Source organism: Lampetra planeri, chromosome 1 (genome assembly GCF_965212315.1).
Source record: "Lampetra planeri chromosome 1, kcLamPlan1.2.h2, whole genome shotgun sequence".
Taxonomy (NCBI): Eukaryota; Metazoa; Chordata; class Hyperoartia; order Petromyzontiformes; family Petromyzontidae; genus Lampetra; species Lampetra planeri.
In genome coordinates, this window is record NC_136107.1 from 4989909 (window position 1) to 5002794 (window position 12886).

At 39.4% G+C, this 12886-nt stretch overlaps 1 protein-coding gene across 2 annotated transcripts in view; it reads left to right on the forward strand.

The window, feature by feature from the left end:
* The window catches only part of LOC144731568 (pleckstrin homology domain-containing family M member 1-like), a 68438-nt gene that overhangs the window by 41276 nt on the left and 14276 nt on the right, over window positions 1-12886 (forward strand). For both annotated transcript variants that reach the window (XM_078612845.1, XM_078612760.1), the window contains exons 9-10: window positions 2052-2245; window positions 7620-7683. In XM_078612845.1, the coding sequence (XP_078468971.1) occupies window positions 2052-2245; window positions 7620-7683 (258 nt within the window). The remainder of the gene's footprint in view (window positions 1-2051; window positions 2246-7619; window positions 7684-12886) is intronic.

Below are 12886 nucleotides of genomic sequence, written 5' to 3' on the forward strand. Positions count from 1 at the left end.
CTTGAAGACCAATGCATTTCAATTCCCATTGTGCAGAGCCTTTGTAGACTTAAAACATCTAGTACACATAGTATAAATTAACATAGTAATCATGGCATTTACAAATTGAGGCCTAAATGAAAAAAATAATTAGCAGCAATAATAAAAATAGCATTATTAATACCTGCCTTTGGGCATCTGATTACAGTGCTATGTTGAATTACTTCCTGTATATTCTGGTTCTTAGCTGCTGCCACATTTCGCTAACCTATTGCCTACCTATATAGCATAGTATCAAATATGCTTCGAAAATCTCATTTGCATCGTACAGGATTAATGCGGAACAAGTTTTCGGCATGCAATTGTTCATCCAAAGTCCCCGCAGGCAGCAAAACCACCACCCCCTTTACGCAAGCGTCAAGTCATGGTTTGTTTCACATGGATCTGATAACGGCTGTCAGCCCCAATCAAAGGAATCTGACCGAGGCCACAAAAGAGCAAAGCCTGAAATGCTAGACCTGTTCGGGTGTGCTGCTGCATAGAGCACAGGGTAATGTTACAGCCGATCCACAAATTATTTTTCACTGCGGGGCATTTCTTTTCTGCGAGCTTTTCAAACGAGCCCTGCTGCCAGTCTGCTGTGGACCCTGCGGCATTCCTTGCTAGGCTGCTACCTTCGTCTGCTGCGGGCCGATGCGAAAAAACAGCGATCGCTTTGTTCAACAGCTGTTGCGCGTCACTCGTGGCTCTTGGGCCAGACGTGTTATGGCTACATCCGGGGTGATACTAGTCCTGTTGTTCCATTTCCCCGAACGGTGGCGACAGATTTAGCGAGAAATAAACCGCACAGTCGTTCTAATCTCATTTAATTTTTCTAATCTTAAAATGTATCCGGCGAGGTGGCACTGTGGTTTCGCGCTCGACTCGCAATGAGATAGTGATGAGTTCAAATCCTGGTTGTGTTGATTCAGCTCACCACTCCTCCAGGGTTAATAAAAACAAGTACCCCTTGTTGGAAGTCAATAGATTTATCTCTGGCATAGGAATGTATAATTTCCTTTGGTGGCTCCATGCCAACATTAGATATTGATTCTGCCCATGCTCATTTGAGCAGGAAAATGTTTACTTAAAAAAGTGAAAACATTGTAAAAATTGGCCCTGAGAATAAAAAAAATATCTTATTTAATCTGCAAAAAACTTTACTTACGTGGTTTTAAAAATATTTCAGAAATAATTCTACAATAGCCGATAAGTGGTAGGTTTCAGAATTAAAAGTTGGATCTCAAAACTATTTTCTTAATGTAAATGAAAGAGAATGAATTGACAACATTCACATCAAAGCCAAGGCAAAGTGTCTCAATGCCCAAACCAGCAATGAGGTGTTGCTCATAGCTATTGCCAGGCCTGAGCCAAAAGTGGAAATGTCTCTTTGTGATGGTAGTAGCCAGTTTTTCCATATAATAACCACTGCTGACTTCTCGTGAAATGGTATGCCTTTTACCTGAAGAGATGATGATAAGTAGTGTCGACCCCCTTCTGGCATTTGATGTCACAACCTTCTGATTGTGAGCTACGCACTCTAATTACAATACAACTTCGTCTAATTAATCCAAATAAACCACATATATCAAACTGCGTAATTGATTAAAGTAGATGTAATGTGAATATAATAACATTAGCAATTTTTTGACGCATGTCCTCAAAGCTATACCCCATATAATTAAAGCCCTGTACTCATCGGTTAAAATACAGGCACTGAGTGAGTGGTGCGTTTATTTTAATTAAGAGGTCTCACATCTCGATGGCTATGGTGCAGCATCAATCACCCTCCTGTCTCGGCACCCAGATGTCATGGGTATTGCCCTTCATCTCCAGTAGCCTTACATCGAGCTAGCATTCGTCCCCTTCAGTGTTATGCCGTCATTCTGAGCAGTGCAATTAGGTTCAACCGGTGGTTTAATTTTCATAATGCCGGGTAGACCTCTCACCACAGCGATACCCATGCCTACAAAAGCACGTATACAGTACACTCACATCTGCCCCTGTGCTTGTTTGATCCTGTGGATGCTCAGGTGGCGAAGCAGGCCAAGGAGTTCCTGGAATACATAGCGGAGGAGCCTCTGCTGGACGTGAGCGAGGTGAACCCTAAGCTCTATAAGCATGTGGCTGAGCTGGCATCCTTGCGAACCATGAGACAGCAACTCAAGTCACTGCGGGCCTACCTCTTCACGTGCCGCTCCATCGTAGCAGACGAGCTCAGGCGAAGGTCAGGGGACACTCCGCAACCCACTCATACAAAATTCACCTTCACCCGGCACTCTTAGCATCAAGGGTGTGGTGGAACCATGTGGTCTAATCCTTTGCCTTGGATCACAGATGGTGAAAATCCCCCGCTGGGCAGAGAGGTAGTCATGAGATAAGTACAGAAAGAGGATTCCTGGCCTATCTTTCCAGACGATTGATTGTTTTCTCCTTATGTATAAATTTCTTCAGGCACTCTGGTTTCTTCCAACATGCCAAACATTCCTTAAAACACGTATTTGAAAAATGGCCCTGTGCAGAACCATCATAAAAGGCTTTAGATTCAATTGGGCTTTCTGAGATAAGTCATTTAAATAGTTGTTAATATAATTCGTATAATCAATACTCCATGGTCACCAATGACTCAAAATCAGAAAGTTGCGAGTTGAAATCTAAATTATGACTTGACTCAGCCCACAGTGATCCTTCCAGGGTCAAAAAAATGTTCCACATTATGGGGAATCAACAGTAGAATATGGTATTTCCACCACTGACTTGGCTGTCAGCAGACATGAGTGCCACCCCACTGCTTGTTTTTAGCAGGTTTACACTGACTGACACAACTGCCTTTGTTGTAATGTTAATACATCTTTCAAGTCGCATAAATCAGAGCAGCTCCCTGCTCAAACAAGCTTGGGGCAGTGCTCATCTCCCTTGGTAAACCTGAGCCAGTGGTGTGAATTCCACATTTGAAGCTGGAGTAGGAATCAATCTTCACAGGACAACCACTGGTAATTTTAAATAGCGTGACACTATTTACATGCTGCAGTTGAACTTTTGTAGTGTTATATGAAATGAACTCTCCTTGTGTTCAACCAGTCTTACGTGTGATCATTTGCCAATGTATTCATCAGGGTTTTAAAATCACAGTTGCATAGATACATTTTACCTTGTTCATCATCGAGCACAATCCCTCAGATTAATTGAGTATATTCATAGTTAATTAAGGTAAAGTATCACCCTACTCGGTTGAACTTGGGTGGCACTAATTCTCCATCGGCTATGTTGAGACAGTGTTATGCATTCCACATAACTCATGGCAGGAGCCAGTCTTTCCATAGGATGACCAATGTTAATTCTGCACAGTTAGATAATGGGCTGAATCATTAATCATCTCCTGTCCAGGATTTGAACATCCTACCCTTTTGACTGTTATATAGGTGTTATAACCACAGGTCCAGACCCTATTGGACCTTGAGTGTTAATTGCAAAGTAATGAAATGTAATATTTCAAACATCCCAATGCAGCACCTTTTGCAACAATCTTAAGACCCCACGAGGCTTTTTTCTATAAATGAACTGTATGACGGGACCCCGAGGCCCCGAATAAACGGAAGTCAAAATCGTAATAAATTTATTTATTTTTGGCGACTCTGTCCCACCGCGCGCACAAACGCCGCGACCCACCTGGCACGGATCATTCTGTTGTCATGTCGTCCAAGCGCAGCGAGGACGAATGCGCAGAAGAGCTGAACAAGTGAATGTACTCCAAGCTCGGGTATGGGCAGGATCATAAGTCTGATCCAAAGATGCTCAAACTGCCTAAATGACTTAAGTCATTTATTTGTCATAACAGTATGCATAATACAGTTAAACTGCTCTATTATCTTCATTATTATTTGACCTACCAATGTCTGCAGCCAGGATCAATCGATGACAATCCGATTACCTACAGATGTTTAACAGATGAGATTCCTCCTGTTTGATAATACTTCTCTTGTTCGTATGCATCTGTGCAGATTTTTTTTTTGCAGTTAAGCCATAGTCCCCACATACCGCTCGTATCAATGCGGATAAGAGGAGCGGCGACCCACTACTCTGTAGAGTAACATTGGTATAAACGCTTGTTACAATATGAACATCGCATTGAAAACGCTTACTATTTTATGTACTGTTTATAAAGTGTGTTCACAAATCCACACTGGGAAACACGATGATTGACAGAGGGGTGTAAATATTTTTTTCGATAATGTATTTAAATAGAGGTACTGCAGGTAAGTAGATTTCAGTTTTAAAGGCATAGTTTAACAAGATAACACTTGCCACCATCCTTCAAACCCATCGGTGAAAAAGAACAAAGTTTTTGTTTACATTATAATATAATGTTTTTGCGAGAGCCGGGGGCTTATGGGACCCTGGTGTCCTGCCATAAGGTTCAAATAAAGATCTTACATTTTTAGTTTAATATATGGCATAGTTGGAATTGTACTTCATTTTAGGCTTTTGCATAAGTACCTGAAACCTTGTGTTTCGGAGTGGGGTGCTGTTGGCTCCTTACTTTGATCACATTACACACTCACTCTGTGTATTAATACGGTCATGAATGCCTGCCTTGTGCCCTCAACTACAGCCGTGTATCACGTGTACCAGAGGCTGGAGGGACTTTCTCTGATGAGCATTGTGTGACTTGTGTCTTTACCCCCATTCATTACACAAGATGGGAGTTTTGTTTCCCACTGGATAAAACAATATTCTCTGGAAAAGTATCAATAATAAAAGTCATTTATTTGCCAGAAAAGCCTTACTGAGTATGTTTTGTAGAAGTTTCCTGATTGAATTGTTTGAATTTGAACATTCTTGTAAGTATCTTTGGGAGAAAACTTGAGTACGTACAGAACATCGACAGACATTAGGTGATGACACTAAAAGTCCAAACAGGTATAGCAACAACATACTTGCTGTACTGATTTTTTACCATCCACCAACCTCTCTTCCAGAGCACTGGATTATCCCCATATGTCACCATGCCTGCAAATCCACATTTGTATGTATGTTGAACTTTTTTCGCACCTTACATAGCCAACCGTGCTAATCGGAGGTGCGAAAAAGACATCTAAGACAGAGGGACAACATCCCATCTCACTGCATTTGGCAAGGCCTGCTATATCCCTGAGTGCAATGCAGAGGCAGCAGCAGCCATAAGCCCTCAGCCCCCTTTAGCCAGGTCACACTTCCTGCAGTGATAATGTAATCTGACCCATGTTTCTGCTAAGCCTCTAACCATGCAGACACAAGGAGCCTTGATTGCTATTGTGTTTACTGATGTGCCTTCCTGTTCATTCACACCTGTTTAGCGCTGCAGAATAGGGGACAGTTCTTTTAAACAGGATGTTTTGTTTGAAGGGCCTTAATCCTGTGGCACTTGTTTTGCTTTTAGGTTTGTCTGGACACACGCAGTCTCGCTTGCGTAACGACAGAAGTGTGTGTCCCATTGGAAAGACACGTTATTTTTTCAATCATTTTCACCACATCCTATTTTAGGCTGTCTCAAACTTGTGGAAATATTGTCGATGTCTGATTAAAGCAAGCGTACCAAAACATAAACATATACTTTGCGTTCGGTATGTTATTGTGAATGGCCTTATCTGTTCTTATTCGCCCGGGATACGCTGTGGTTACAGCACGCAACTGAAAAGTGAAAGGTCATGAGTTGAAATCCCAGTCGAGGATTTCAAGGTCCCTCTGGGGTGGGTAAATTTTAACAACTTTTTTTGGAAGTTAACATTGTCCTATTGATATACTAGTTCCTGCCATAGGAAGTAGAACACTAGCTTGTGCTCACTTGAGTATAGAGACACCTTGTGCCCAATTCATGCGTTGCCCAATTAAAAAAAACTAATGTTGATGTTTTCATTTCCAACAATGAGGCAAATTGCCAAAGTAATTTATTTTTATCTTTTCATCCAGATGTGAATCTGGCCGTTTGACTTTTGATGTAACCTATTTAATACAGCATTCTAAAATATTTGATTATCTATTATTTTATCCCCCGTTTTCCTTGCAACAGAGATTAGTCTGAATGGGTTTTCACATGGATGAAATGAAATATATGTAATTGCCAATACACTTTGTTTCTTAATCTCCTACTGTTGCATTTTCTTAATGAGCAGCAAAATCTCATTTAATTGAATTCTCCTTTAGACTTACTGCTGTATGAAATGTTATTTTCCGCTATTAGATTTGCTGGTGAAAATGGGCAGCATAGCGTATTAAGGACCCTGATAGCACAACTAATACACACTGGGATGTAACTGCGTTTTAGACCTTTGTAAACAGTGCCTTCAAGTTGCAGCCTAAACAAAATCCCCCAAGACATCAGCCCTAATACCATTGTGATGAACATACCAAAATAATACCAGGGAGATTGTCTTGTGGGTATTCATAAACTATGATAAACACCAATGATAAAGATAAAACACTCAAATTATCCAATTACAGTAATCCAGTGGGATTGGCAGTACGTGGGGTAGTTCAAATTCTGGCGGTGCGTAAACTTGTAAGGATGCTGATGGATGACAATGTAGTTTAGGAGAGGCACAACTTCTGACCTGCAGTAGCATTGCTTTACATATAAACTGGGGGTGATGTGCAAATATTTTAAACTCCCAAGCCTGAAAATAACTCTTGAGGTTCTGCAAGGCATGCCAGGATACTTAAACATCATTAATAATATTATCTCAACAAGCATATTTAAATCATGATATCTCATGTAATATGGCCAGGTAGCACCGTGATAGGGCTCGACTTACAAGTGAAACGTCATGGGCTCATATCCTGGTACGTGGAACAACTCAACCCACCATTCCTCTTGGGTTGATAAAATGAATACCACTTTATGAGGTCACCCTCACAATTAGGTCAAATTTCTACCATCGGCTCATGATGGCCAACTGAGATTGGCACCACCCAATGCTCATTTGAGCAGGGAAACACTTGGACTTGAATGTCAAATCTACTCAATTCTGGGGTTAATTAATGCACACAATCTACACAAACTTGAAATAAATGTGAAACAATTATACAGTCATAACTAAAATTAATTTTAAAAGTCCAGTATGATCTTACTTTACAAAACAAGCAAATGCTACTTGGAATTGGTATCATGGTTTTAGGCTAAAATCCTAAATCTTCTTTTGATTGATATTCTAATAATAACGACTATTCCACAATGTGTGTCACTTTATCATTAACATCATATTTGTAAAGGAGAAAAATGTATGATGCATTGAGAAGGCTTTATAAAACAGCTTCAAGACAATGCTGAAATTGAGCGATTTAGCCAGGTGGCGCTGTCGAGTACCACACAGTATTAGTCTTTTCTTTGGCCCTGGAGGTATGACGGCCTGAATTGACCCAAAACCAGGATTTGTACTAGCAACCTTCTGATTGTGATTTGAGTGCTCTGAACACAATGCCATTGGGTCAGTTGGACTGTCTAAAATTATTGTGAAACTCATTTAATCATTTATCACCAAACAATCATTTCTCGGTAGAATACAGTCATGAGTCAGGAATATGAGTCTGGGTATAAATTCACATGTGAAATTCTCTGTCCCCAGGGTTTTGCCGAGGGAGTATCTGCTGGCGCACATGCACCTGTACTCCATCACGGACCTCCAACAGGTAACGACAACCACCTTTTCCACTCCACATAATGAAATGTACAGGTGCCCACTTTAATGTCACTGCTGCGAAGTGTACAAGAGGTTTACAGACCCTAAAGGGCGTCTTTCACAACTCCCCCCCCCCCCCCTATCAATACATTTGAAAAGTATCACAAGTGGGATGAGCCACTTGTTAATAGAATCAAATGTGTGTACCGTTAAGTATTCAACTGCATTAGTGCTTGTCCTATTGAGAAATGTGCCCTCATCGTGCAAATGTGAAATTTCCACCATTGCTATAGTCACCAATGAATACGAGCCACCACCCGAAGCTCATTTGAATAGACAAAACGTATCCGCTTTTACATTTTAAGTGGTTTTAACCTCCTTTTTATGCAGTTTTTCACATTTAAATTGTTTTATTTGTTGACTTAAAATGTAACGTTGTCATGTTATCACTATTTCAATATATTTCGTTTCCACGATGATCTATTAATTTTAGTTTTATTCATATTGACTTGATTCAAATATCCTAAGAGCAATATGCTCCCTCCAACTCTTAAGTCAGTCATTATAGGTAAAGATGTGATATTTCTGTCAAGTTATGCTGTTACCTATTATATATATTTTTTCAGTTATAATGCTTCATGATTAGTATTGTTGACTATATATGGTGCGAAAGAAGTTCAACATACATACATGAGGAGGTTATAGCCTAATACTTTTTTCAAGTGCTATCCCACACCAATTTCTCCTCGTTTACATTTGGGATTAGATTGTTTCTAAGTGAATGTCCTCTGAGGTAAATGGAGGAGATTAACAAATGTAAATCTTAAAATGCTTTCAAATTAAATTGGCCTTGGATTGGACTTAATCCACCAGCGGCGATTTTAGCGTTAATGGTGTCAATATTTGAACAAAGGCTGCCAGGGCAAAGGAGCTTAAGGAGTAAATGCACGGTTTTGACCAAGTTGATTTTAGCACCATTCAAAGGGAGCACATTGATTAGCCCACTCAAACTAAAAGCCTTGTTTCTTCCACCCGATTGGTGCGGTTATTCTCTAAGTACACACAGGGTCTTTTTTTAGGCTCTGTGCTCATAAAATTCACTTGATGTCTAGTAGCAGCTACAGAGCACCAGTCAACCATGAAACAAAGTTCACCCATGTCCAATGTTGTCATCCGTAACAGTAAACACATGCAACGTCTTATTGTTTGTTGAAAGTGGAAGTAAAATACATGCATAGGTGTTTGAAAGAGCAAGCCTGTGTTTTATAACGTCATCGTTTTTACATTTGTATTATCTTATTCCCCAAATCTAATTGTGCTATTGGCATTGTTGCATGAGACAAGAATCACATTGTAGATCTCACAGGGCAGTGTCAGAAGAGCCTACGGAAGGGTTTTTTTTTCTCGAATCCTAAGCGTTGTTTTTTACACAGTAGGAAGTGCACTGTCTCATACACGTTTGCTCTGACATCGCCACATGTCTGTATATTGAACTTCTTTTCATTCCTTACGTAGCCAACCAATATTCTAAGTGGTGGAATTTAGCGAAAGTGCATGATCAACTTTAACATGATGCTAAATGTAAGAACCCATTTGAAGTCACAGATAGCTGCTCAGATTCAAACCCAGGATCTCAGTGGTGCCAGCTCAGGGACAGATCTATCCGATCACCTCCTAAAATTAATATTCCAGCTAAATTGTAAAAATGAATTTTCAACCCCACTGTGTTTTCCCCAAATCTAGGTCTTAATTTCGAAAAGACATGGTACATCTGTATATACACTCATAGCTTTAAATACATTATATAATTATGGTAATTAAAATTAAAATATGATAATAGTGTCAATTATTTACCCCGAAAGCCCTGAGTATCAAAAGCCCATAATTTCGAGGAATTACTCAACACTGCCATCTCATGACCACCATGCTTAAATCAAATATAAGTTATATAATAAGCATTCAAAACCATTCTTTTTTTGTTTTATCAAGATAGTATTTTTATGTATTAATATTAAATTCCTCTTGAAAAAAGCCATTTCAATCCTACATTTGAAAAGACACATACAATTTACAACTGTTATCGGCACTTTGGATGTCAGGTTGGCGGGCCACAGATATAATTTGGCAACCCAAGACATCCGTTTTACATAAATATTGCAATAGGTTATCATAAAATAACATCAATTTAAGAAGTTGTCCAAGGAAGAATTGTTCCACATGAGATAGCTTAGAATGAAGTGATTAATTCATATTTTCTGGATCAGCTGATGAAATATATATCAGCAACATTTCTTGCAGGGTTTTTAAAAACATAGTTAATACCACAAAATATGTGGGTAACATGCTGGTATAGCTTGCAACTTGGGTGGTAATTTTATCCTGTCTATATATGGTTGATTTATATAATTTGAATAAAGATACCTGCAGTGTGGCTAGAACTTTTGACGTGATTGATTTGAGCAAACGGCAGTATTTCGCAGGTTACAGGGAACCCATCTGACTCGATCTTCCAGTTAATCTTGAGCCTGAAGTTCTCCAATTGGGACTGCGGGACAAACAAGAGCAAGCCATATCATGCATGCTATTATGTGATAGCAACATCATGCAGATGTTGTGTACGCACACCTTTTAACCAGAATTTCATGGGCAGATGCCACCAACATGTATGTATGTATATTGAACTTGTATATTAATTGGGCATTCACCAAGCCATATTCAGAAATAAATCGGCTCTAGCCAAGCGCTCTGAGTTTGCATTAAAGCACCCCCAGCATCTAATTGCTGGCAGAATGCGCTGTCCGACAAATAAGTGGGGACAGCCCTGCATGAATGAGCCCAGAACAAGTAGTGGGTCATTTCTTATAACACTTTGCAAATGCTTTGCTCACACATCCCAACTGAAGCTTGCACAGTAGAAAGAAGAATGAAAAAGAAAGGGATTGTGCACAGCATTAATCTTCAGCTTGTCCAAACAAAATAGTGGAATGTGATTGAGATGGATGGCACTTTGGCTGATGTTCCATAGTAAATTCCACAACAACAACTAACAGTAAAGTTGAAAATAAAAATAATCAATATATTTCAATGGGTTTGTTTAGTTGACAAAATTCATTAGTATTTAACCCTTTGACTAATGGGACTTCCAGATTAATACTGAACTGATAGCATACCGCGACATCCAATTTGATCCAGAATTCAAGCTCAGGCTGCCGGCGCATATTTGTATCGAACAAAGACGGTTAACGCAGTGCGTGCTTTCAGATGCACTTCTATGGCCGTCTGGAATGCACATCCTTCCTATATAAGGAAGCCACAGGTGCTATGCAGTTTTAAATCTAGATTGAAAACGAATTTCTTGAATTGCTTTTTGTGTTCAGTTTGTCATTCCTCGCACCTCCGATTAGCACAGTTGGCTACACAAAAAATCCTTTGCATGTTCCTTTCAAAAATTGCTCTCGTTTACTGATGCACCACAAACACATCACGTGGGTTATTGTCCAATTTAAGACGGAGGTAAAATTGGGTTATTGTTAACAATCCTTGAATATTTGAAAGCGCATTCTATGTTGTGTGTGTTAACCAGCGCTCAAATGGAACTGGATTTTCGGGTAATACTGCTCATGTGCAGTGGCCAGAAAGGGCCTATGAGCAGCCTTTGTGCTGTGCTGACTAATCCCTCGTTGAGAATTACTTGGAAATGGTTATGTTTTGGGAAAACCAAGAACCCTTGACTTCAAAGAACTTCGATATGCACAGCTATAGTGAGTGTGTAGAACGGTTTTGAAAGTTGTTTTTGTTTAAACTCTATAATGATCATAACCTATGGTATATTTGTAACCAAGGACCCTTGACTTGAAAGGACTTGTATAAATGAAGTTCTGTCTAGTATTTAAAAATGTAGGTGATAAAAGTTTGTTTTCGTAAATATCGTCATGATTTCCACTCATTTGTAAACAGGTAAGTTTTGGGATACTGTGCCATTCTTTTGAAGGAGAACGTGAATAATACAATTCAGAATTTGGAACAGAGTCAGTTGGAAAGATACTCTTGTGTTGGTGGGAAAGAGGAAAAGCGTGTAATTGTGGTGCCTGGTATGAAATTGGCAAACTTTGAAGGTAATACGGCTATTAAAAATGTGTAAACACAAAAACAAGAAAAGTAATTACATACACAAAAACATCAAAGTAGAATTTCCTCCACACTCAAATGTTCCCCCGTGCTCAAGTGATCTGCTCATCCTTGTTGGTGGTCTTGAGCCATTTGAGGAAATTTCGTATTATTATGGCGGGACTCGGTTAACCAATTATATACAACCGCTGTTGATTTCATACTACATGGTGCAGCTTACCGACAATAATAATCTCCATCACCACCTCCAAGTAGGATGGGTAATTACAGTAACCATGACTCAATAGCATCCCATTTCTTGGCAAATTTGCGTTGAAAAGCCATGCACTGAGTTTATTAGGAGACCAAAAGGGTTACCATTGTCATTGCTTCACTCTTTAGATTAACGGTTGCTGAAGTATAGAAGATTGGTATAAGTAGGGTTGCCTCAATATCACTTTTCACAATACAATATGAAATTTCCTGATATGGCGTTTATCACTATCACTTTCCCATAACTTTGTAAGTGTACTTAACATGTTTATTTTATCATTGTGCCCTTTGCTATGCTTCCAGTACAAATGAAGTTTAAATAGCTATCAATATCTATTCACATATTCAGTTATTGAATGTTATTTCATAAAAAAAAATTGTCAGGAAATAAAATATGAAATATATAAAGTAACAGTAATCATAATATGACAATACTTTGAAAAGGCGAAAATGCTACATTTTACTAGGTATCATAGAATCCCCACCATGTTGCAACAAGCCAAAGTCTTAGAGCATATTTAGGATTCAGACTATGGCATCTTTTATGATTTTTAGAATTCATTATTAACTCCTGCATCTTCTAAAACTAAAGACATATGTAGGGTTTTTAGGGTTTCCTGTTTTTACCCAGGGCTGAGAGCCAGATTAACGCACCTTCGGGATTCTTATGGATCAGTGGTATTGCCAAAGACTCAGGTAACCAATTTCAAGTGGCAAAGCCACAGGTAACCAGTTATTTGCTTTTGACAGCCATGCCCTCTCATTATATGTGAGCCGCCAAGCCTTAGCATAGCAGTCATTAGGGCCCGTGTCAAAGTTGCACGTGTGCCCTG